Source organism: Microtus ochrogaster, linkage group LG1 (assembly GCF_000317375.1).
Source record: "Microtus ochrogaster isolate Prairie Vole_2 linkage group LG1, MicOch1.0, whole genome shotgun sequence".
NCBI classification, from domain to species: domain Eukaryota; kingdom Metazoa; phylum Chordata; class Mammalia; order Rodentia; family Cricetidae; genus Microtus; species Microtus ochrogaster.
Genome location: NC_022027.1, coordinates 2,572,788 through 2,582,109, shown reverse-complemented (window position 1 = coordinate 2,582,109; position 9,322 = coordinate 2,572,788). Strand labels below are relative to the sequence as shown.

At 51.4% G+C, this 9,322-nt stretch overlaps 1 protein-coding gene across 2 annotated transcripts in view; it reads right to left on the bottom strand.

The window, feature by feature from the left end:
• Window positions 1-7,401, bottom strand: part of Atcay (ATCAY, caytaxin) — a 25,771-nt gene extending 18,370 nt beyond the window's left edge. The window contains exons 1-3 of one of the 2 annotated variants that reach the window (XM_005359001.3): window positions 7,064-7,401; window positions 4,824-4,952; window positions 4,289-4,347 (exon numbers count right to left, since the gene is read on the bottom strand). In XM_005359001.3, coding sequence (XP_005359058.1) covers window positions 4,289-4,347; window positions 4,824-4,900 — 136 coding nt within the window. In that variant the 5' untranslated portion in view covers window positions 4,901-4,952; window positions 7,064-7,401. The remainder of the gene's footprint in view (window positions 1-4,288; window positions 4,348-4,823; window positions 4,953-7,063) is intronic. The other variant, XM_013350707.2, reaches the window with a different exon arrangement.
• Window positions 7,402-9,322: the final 1,921 nt, after the last annotated feature.

Here is a 9,322-nt window from a genome sequence, read left to right as displayed (position 1 = left end):
ATAAAGCAAAGAAAGCCAGCCTACAAACCACAATCCCAGAGAACTTAGACAACAATGCGGACACTAAGAGAGACTTACATAGATCTAATCTACATGGGAAGTAGAAAGTAGAAAAAGACAAGATCTCCTGAGTAAATTGGGAGCATTGGAACCTTGGGGGAGGGTTGAAGGGGGCAGGGGAGAGGCAGGGAGGGGAGCAAAGAAAAATGTAGAGCTCAATAAATATCAATAAAGAAATACTCAATTAAAAAAGGCAACTATTCATCTCAAATATTTTACAATTGAGTGGATTTTTGTATGTTGATGCAAATTTAAGGTTATTTTTGTTATACTGAATATATGTTTCTAAGGTATTGTATGTATGCAGCTCATTTAAAAATGTAATATAAAATTCTAGTCCTTGAAAGCTATTATTACAAACTGTTTAGAATAATTAAAAAATGTAGGGTAGTAGTTAGTCATGTATAACAATTAAACTGTCATATTAGGGATGTTTTCAAGGTCAAACAGATATTTTAGATAGATGGGTCATCTTCAAACATTCCAGAGATCTTCAGAATATGGCATTTAAGTTGTTTTAATAACATAATGGCTTTTTATGACAATGGACATTTAAGAACCTCCACATGGAGTCTGATTTCTTTATGGCAAACATTGGTTACTGGACAAGAAACCGTCCTTGTCTTCACTGCTGACAGTATGTTGGCCAAACTGGACATACAGGACACAGAAAAGTAACTACCAAACTTTGCCAAAACAAGGTGAGAGTTCTTCAAAATTCTTGCTTCACAGTAAACAGCTGTCAGATATTCGAGACCCATGAACAGAAGATGGAGTTCCCAATGTTACAGAGAAAACTTGGGGTGACTGCCCAAGCAGCCAGCTGTCCTGTCACTATTGGGGAACACTATTTCCAGGTGTGTGACTTTTGTTCAGACTACATTTCTTTAACTCCATGAAGCTGTGTTTCTGTGCCTGTCTAATAGGCCTGATGGTTCAAACAAAGAGATGAATGACCAACAACGAGGCAGGAGCAAGAATAGGTGGGGCGGCAGGGATGGGGAAATATGGGAGGAGAGAAGAAAGAGGAACTAGGGGCCGGCACCCAGTCACCCAGCCAGTCACAGAGTAAGGAAAGTAAGACATACAGAAGTAAAAGCCCAGAAGAAAAGTTAGTGGGGATAATGCAAGATAAGAGAAGCTGCCTGGAAACAGGCAGGGCAGGCACAACTAAGCCTTCGTGTGTGATTTATTTGGGAGCTGGGTGGTGGACACCCCCCCCAAAAAAACCCAAAAGAGTAAAACATCATGCAACATGTCATCTCTAAAGTTTTGGAAGCCGCTTGCTCTGTGCTTCCTACTTATTCGGGTAATAGTAATCCTTCCTGGGTCTCTGATAGAGTTAAAGACTATGTAGTTACATTAACAGCTTTCCTTGTTGGGAAATTCAGAAAACAAACTTACATAAGAGATACAAAGTTGATGGGGTTAAGAAACATAAAAGCTTAAATTGTTTATCTGTGAAAATGTTTTGAGGTCTGAAAAGATGATTTAGGGTTGTAATACAGGTTAGGATAGAAAGTGGCTTAGACACACAACTGTGAGTGCACCAAGAAGACACATAGTGGAGTATTTCCTTTGAATTTGCCAAATACAAATGGACTGGACATTGTGAATGAATTTTGCTTGATATTTGTCTTATTGTCTTACTCCGATACAGTTAAAACCTTTTTTATTTAGACAAAAGGTGAAAATGTTGTAGAATATTTGTTTAATCTTGTAAAGATGTGTTGCTGTTTTACCTTGCTTCCCTCAGGCACCTGATTGGTCTAATAAAAAGCTGAATGTCCAATAGATAGGGAGGAGGTGTTGATGGGACTTCCAGGCAGAAAGAGTAAAGTAGGAGGAGAAATATAGGCTGCAGGGGGAGAAAGAAAAAGAGATGCCAGGAGAATACCACGGACCAGCCAGCCAGAAACAGAGGAAGCAGGAAAGTGGACCTTTCCTTTATATAGCATAAAGGAAAGGTAAGACAGGCGGTGGTGGTGCATACCTTTAATCCCAGCACTCGGAAGTCAGAGGCAGGTGGATCTCTGTGAGTTTGAGGCCAGCCTGGTCTACAAGAGCTAGTTCAGAACAGGCTCCAAAGCCACGGAGAAACCCTGTCTAAAGAACCCTGCTACAAAATGTCAATGAGTAGAAAGAGGTTAATTTTTTTTTAAGATTTATTTATTTATTTATTTATTTATTTATTAAGTAGACAATGTACTGTTGGCAAGGAAGGCACCAGGTCTCATTACAGATGGTTGTGAGCCACCATGTGGTTGCTGGGAATTGAACTCGGGACCTCTGGAAGAGCAACCAGTGCTCTTACCCTCTGAGCCATCTCTCCAGCCCCCCAAAAAGGAGGTTAAATTAAGTTTAAAAAAATTAGTGGGGGCTGGAGAGATGGCTCAGAGGTTAAGAGCATTGCCTGCTCTTCCAAAGGACCTGAGTTCAATTCCCAGCAACCACATGGTGGCTCACAACCATCTATAATGGGGTCTGATGCCCTCTTCTGGCCTGCAGGCATACACGCAGACAGAATATTGTATACATAATAAACAATAAATATTTAAAAAAAAATTAGTGGAAGAAGCCTAAGCTAAGACGAACATTCATAACTAATAAGTCTCTGTGTCTTTATTTGGGAACTGATTGCCAGCCCAAAGAAAATGCCAACTACAGGTCTCCATGTTCCAAGGACCCCGTGCTGGCCCCTCCAGAGGTCACTGTACTGCACAGGTTCGTGCCAGCAGCATCACCTTAGGCCTCAAACGCTTGGCTGAGGACCAAATCTCCCCTCTGGTGCTCGGATAGACTATAACGTTTGGGGTTCTAAGATGGACGGGATGGGGTGTGGTGTTCCCTGCATGGGGAAGGAGCCTCGGCTGGAGTTTGAGTCGCCCACTGTATCCTCAAAGTAACTGTTTAGCTGAGCATGATGGGAGTCTTAGAGAGTAGGATTGCCATGCCTTGAGGCCAGCTAGAGCACAGGCTGAGTTCAGTATGCAAGGACAATTAGCAAGACCCTGGTGAATTAAATGTAAAACAGAGCTGGGGGCGTGGTCAGGGTGGAGCCCCGCCTAGAATCCCCAGTGAGAGGACGGGGGCGTGGTCAGGGTGGAGTCCCCCCCCACCTAGAATCCCCCCAGTGAGGGGCTGGGGGCGTGGTCAGGGAGGAGCCCCACCTAGAATCCCTCAGTGAGGGGCCATTGGAATGCCTCAGTATTAAATTCTGAATTCCAAGCTGGGCGGTGGTGGCGCACGCCTTTAATCCCAGCACTCTCGAGGCAGAGGCAGGCGGATCTCTGTAAGTTCAAGGCCAGCCTGCTCTACAAGAGCTAGTTCCAGGACAGGAACCAAAAGCTACGGAGAAACCCTGTCTCGAAAATCCAAAAAATAAAAAATAAAAAAATAATAAAAAAATTCTGAATTCCAGTCCAAGAACTACACAGCACTGAGGAGGGGAGATCTGAAGGAAGGCGCACACGGGGGCATGTCACCGTGACATGGGCACACAATTAGGTCTGCTTCTACAAGCAGGCCACACCAAGGACCTTGGTGATCAATGCTGACAAGTGTCTGCTAGAGAATTCTTCCTTGGCCCCAGGAGCTCGTCATCCCTATAACTTGGCCTAATCATAAGGTCTGTCTCCACAACTGAGGCTTTCCTAGAACTTCCGGCAATCCCCCTGCCTCTTGGACTCCTGACATATCCAGACACAAATTTAAATACGTATTTTTCTAAGTGAAAAGGTTTGTGTACGGCATGTGCAAGTACAGAGAGCAGCGCCCTCAAGTGTTTCCTCAGTCCCCCTCCTCCTCGTTCCCTGACCCTGACGATCGCTGATGAAGGCAGCCCAGGGAGCAGAGAGTACCAGGCATCCTCCTTTGCAGTATTAAAGTTGCAAACGACTCCACCATGTCTGATATCCTCCCCCGCCCTGAGGTTCTGGGATCTGAACTCAGGTCCTTAGAGCAGACCGGCAAGTGCGCTACCTACTGAGCCATCCCCCGGTTTCAGCCATCCAGCTTGTTAGTTCTTCGGGGTTAGAGGCACAGAGACATCGGGAAACTGGCTAAAGGACACACAGTAAGACCCGCGCAGTCTTCATGTGGGTGTTCTCTTACCCCTTTGAGCCTCGCACGACAGCCCCCTGCTAGACGCCCCACCCTGCATGCAACCCCGGACAACCATCTGCACCCTGAAAACAAACTCGCATTTCTGTGCACTCTGTAAGCTTACAGGAGGAGTCTTCCACGGCGCCGTCCAGCAATCCCACCCCTGTGTCTTCAGGAAGAGGTCTGTGGAAACCCCAGGAACCACGCAGCAGGAGGAATGCAGATGGCAGGTTCAGTCAAGGGGGTTGAGAGAAAAGAAGAAAAATAAAATGCCATCAGATCAAGACAGTGATGCCTCAATTCAGCTCTCCCTTGGAAAGGATGGTTCAGGAATATAGAAAGATACCTTTCAGAAGAGCCACGCCCCCAGCCCTCACTGGGAATTCTAGGCGGGGCTCCACCCTGACCACGTCCCTCCATTTTCCTTTTGATACAGGGTCTTGTTCTGCACCCCAGGTTGACCAGAACTCATTGTCCAGAATCCTCTGTGGGAGCTGGGCTGCAGCTGCGAGGCCAGGTTATCACTCCCAGCCTGGCTACAGGAATTCACTGTCTGGGAGTCTTGAAGGAAGAGGTTCCAGAAGGCTCTGCCACCACCAGCATCTGTGGAAGCGGCCGGGAGCCGTGAGTCCCAATAACGGGGACGCTAGAGCCCTCACCTGGGCAGATCCTCGTCCTGCCATTCATCCCTCACATCCACGTTTTCCATCCTCAGCGTGGCTTCCGTGGTCCCCATGGGAGCTGGAAAGAGAGGGTGGCTGGAAGCTTGGCTGACCTCAGAAGAGGATCTGAGGGAAAAAAGACAGAGTGATCTAGACAGTAATGGCTACAGCCACCACCTATGACATCGGTCTGCCTGTATGACCGAGCCATCCCACGGCAGGAGGACACACAAGGGGCTTAGGACGCCCCGGCCTGCGCATTAACTCAGGTGAGGAGTTGAGCCCCAGACACAGACCCCCTCCGCTGAGATCTCTCAAGCCCACCTTCTCTAGAGCAGCCCTGGAACCAAGCTGACCCAATCTCCTTCCTTTTCCTCGCATCTCAACTGTGGTGGAAATTGAAAGAAAGAAAGAAAGAAAGAAAGAAAGAAAGAAAGAAAGAAAGAAAGAAAGAGCAGGCGTTTTTGTACGAATGTGTATCAGGACTAACGATCCGCGCTGTGATAGTCACTTCCAGAGAGGGACTGCTCTCTCACTCGCTTCTACCTGCTCCAGTCCCGGGCTTCTGAAAGGGCAGCTTCCACCAAGCCGGAAGGACCCACAAAGTGGAAGAGACAACCAGGGGTTCATCTGCAAATGGGTTGAAGAAGTCATGGCCTCTCGGGGTGTCCTCCGAGTCTATCACCCTGGTTCCCTCACTCCATAAAAACCAGTTGTTTATGTATTCGCAGGTACGTATATGCCAATAGAGGTCAGAGGTCATTCTCTACACTTGAAGCTAAGCACAGAGCCCAGGACCCCAATCTCTGCCTCCCCAGGTATGGGATTACTTTTTTGTCCTCCAACTTTATTGTGCGTGCGTGTGTGTGTGTGTGTGTGTGTGTGTGCGCGCGCGCGTGTGTGTGTGTGTTTTGCTTGCCTGTATGTCTGGGGTCAGGCTGTGATTACAGGCGCGCACGTGCGTGCGTGCATGCGTATGTGCGAAGAGGTAAGGCTCTGTCTGGATAACCCTGGCTCTCCTAGAACACCGTAGTCTCACCTCAGCCTCCAAGAGCTGGGGTTTAAGGTGTGTGCCACCTTGCCCAGCTTTGGTCACCTGTTCTGCCTGTGTGTGGGGTATATGCACAGTATGCGGAGTTCCAGGGAGCACAGTCGGCATGGCAACAGCTCCGGGTTCCCAGATGCCACCGCACTAGGCTTTACTGCCAGTGCCGGGAATCAAGCTTGGCCAGCAGTTACCATCCTGCGCTCCATCCGGGTGCTGTGTGGACTCCCCAGACTGTCTGATGGATGGACGCGCTTTGTGTTAGAGGCCAGTGTTGCAATACACACACACCCCACACGCAACTTAAGGACGCTCCCCAGACCAAACTTCGGCACCCACAGGGCCACATCTGTGAAATCATGGTTCCCCCCCCCTTTTTTTTTAATCTTAACAACAAGATTCCAGGGTCTGGTCATGGGAGGCCATCCCTAATCTGTTCCCTGATCCGGAGACAAGGGCCACTTGCCTGGGGCCACTTGCCTGTCCCAGCTGTCAGTGACCACCAGGCCATCTGCAGCTGCTGACCGGGGTGTGTCTCCCGCAGCCCAGCCCGCGCAGCCCAGCCTGCAGGTGTGAGCCAAGGGGAGGCGGGCCTACTGAAATGTCATCACCCATTCATGGAGGAGCGACACACACACAGTGCGGGAGAAAACACGACTCCCCCTGTGTGTTCCAGGCCTTCCCCAGCGCAGCTGAGTCCAGTCCATTGTGTCTGTGCAGAGAGGGACACCGGTCCCTCCTGCCAAGCCAAGCTGGGTGGAAAGGAGAAGGACCCCATCTACACACTTCCAAACACAGGGTGTGGTGGGTCTCCTGGGCGCTGGCGACTGCGGAGGACCAGAAATCCCTGGCAACTCCAGAAAGACAGCCGTATAGCTACTGCTAAAAATCTGTCCTTTTCAATGTATATGCAATTTTAATGTCTCCATGCCCGCAGTCAGGGTTATAAATAGAAAACACCCGACACCGCATGGGAGGTTTACCGCCCCCAGGATGCTGCGGTTCGGAGCTGGGGTTTTAATCCTTGGGGCTCTTCATTCTCCACCTAGGATCAAGCCCCGGTTGTTCGCCCCATCGCAGCAGCCATTCCGGGAGCCGCCAGCGTCTCCCGAATAAACCTTTCCCCCAGCTGGGCTGCGAGCAGGGGGGAAAAAGACAATTTACACTACCAGAGTGCTAAAGGCCCACTCACCTCGGCGGCGGCCCCGCGCCGTCACTGAGACACAAAGGCGGGCTGGGTGCGGATGCAGGCGGGCATCTCGCGGGTGGTACCCAGGCCGGGGCCTGGTGGAAGGATGCTCAGGGGCAGGTCCACATCCAAGGAAGGTCACCCAGGGCGACGTGGCCAGCGGCACCCCAGCTCCCCGACCCCGCTGGAGAAGGGGGTGCCCGGGTCAGTAGCAGCACCCCTTCCCCCCTACGGTCTCCGTGTCCCCCGCCATCGCAGCCCCGGGCCTGCGCGGCTTTGGCTCTCCCCCTTCCCGGATGACAGAGGCTCTGCCTGCCCCCAGATAGTGAAGGAACCTGCTTTTGTGTGCAGGGGGCGGGCCCAGGCCTGATAGACAGTTCCAGCCCCCCTGCTCGCATCCTCCTCTCCCGATTGGCTGAGGGAAAAGCATATCTCCCAGCCATGTCCTGAGCAGGTGCAAAAAAAAAAAAAAAAAAAAAATCCTCGGAAATGGTGCGTCGCACTTATGCAAAATCACAACAAGAGAGAAAATAAATAAATGAACAAACAGCCGTGGCCTGGTTCCTTCCTTACGGGGTTGGGGGCGGGGAGCCTGCGGGGTTCTTTGGTTGCGGGGGCTGGGGGAGGCCCCCTTGAAACCATCTTTGAGGGCAGAGAAATGGAGGTTTTCAGATCCCCCTTCAGGGGTAAGCCAGGATGAAGCTGGATTTTGGGGTGCCGCGGACCTAGCTGGTTGTTTTAGATGGCTTGGGTCTGCGCTGCCGCGGGAGCTGCGCCCCCTGCAGGTTTCCAGACGAATTCTAGTTGCTGAGGGAAGACTAGAGTTTGCATCCTGGACTCAACTGCTGAGTGCGCTGAGGCAGGGGATTGCAGCTCGAGGTCAGGCAGGACTACAGAGTGAGGCTAAGGTCAGCCTGAGCGAGACCCCATCTCAGAAGTGAGAAGAGGGGTTCGTGGGGATGGCTCAGTGGGTAAAGCGCTTGCTCTGCAAGTGTGAGGAGAAATAGCAGGGGCCAGGTCGCCAGCGTGACTCTGTGTACTTGCAGAAGGAGCCTGGGGAGAACCATTGGGGAAGACGCGTGACGTCAGCGACTGTCTTCCGCACGCGCATTGGCACACAGCCCGCCCCACTAAAATGTAAAGAGGACTGGGGGCGTGGTCAGGGTGCAGCCCCGCCTAGAATCCCCAGTGAGAGGCTGAGATCCTGGGAAGATGGAGACTAAGCTGATGATGGTTTCATGAGAACTGTCAATAGTTTCCAGAAGGTAAAGAGCCACAGGGACGGATCCTCCCTGAGTCTATAAAGAACCGATCCTGCCCAGACTTTGGTCCCCAAAAGTATGAGAGAATACATGCTTGGGGTTTAAGACCCCCACCCCGTCAATCTGTTGTACTTCTTTTTTCCTCCATGACCCTCATAGACCTCCGAGGCTCTTCCCTGCATCCTATGAGAACGTTAAGTTCCTCCTGCCACAGCCCCTTTGCCCGCACTCTCAGATTTCTGAATTTCTGTAACTGACATGTGAGGGCGGATTCGCTGGCTCTGCGTCCTTCTGGGTCTGGCTCAGGGTACTGACGTGCTGTTCTCAAGGGCCACCCATCCCCTTTGGAGCGTGTCTCCAGGTTTCCCTCTTTCTTCTGGGCTGAGTAATGCTCCATTTTGTGTTTCCTTCAATAGGGATAAATCAGTGTGCACCCTTCTAGAACAAGTCCCCGTGTGTACGTCTGCTGTGGTTGACGACTTCCAGGGGCAGAAATCAAGGGCACAATAGGAAAAGAAGAAAATACGTAAACCAGAGAAATTGCTGTAGCCTCCCTGCCTTCTAGGAAGACGTGGGGCTCCTAGCCTAGGTAGGGTTTGGAAGCCACGGGCGCTCAGGACTGGGGTAGTCACGTGCCACACGTGTGCCCTCTCTGCGGACGTGGGCTGGAGATGTAGACCAGTAAGTGAGCGGCTTGCCAGCAGGCCCACATCTGGAGTCGGGTCCCCGGGGCGCATGGCGGGTCCTCTCATCATCACAGGGGACCAGGGCAAGCAGACTGAGCAGGGGGGCTTGTGAGGGGGACAAGAGAAGGCCCTCAGAGGTCAGGGATGACGGGTCCAGGAGGGCGGGGCTTGGATGGGCGGGCGGGGCCAGACGGAGGCGCTCAGGGGTCAGAGGTGGTGGGTCCTGGAGAGGGGGCGGGGCCAGGCTGGGGCACTCCCAGAGGTCAGGGGTGGTGGGTCCTGGAGAGTGGGCGGGGCCAGGCTGGGGCACTCCC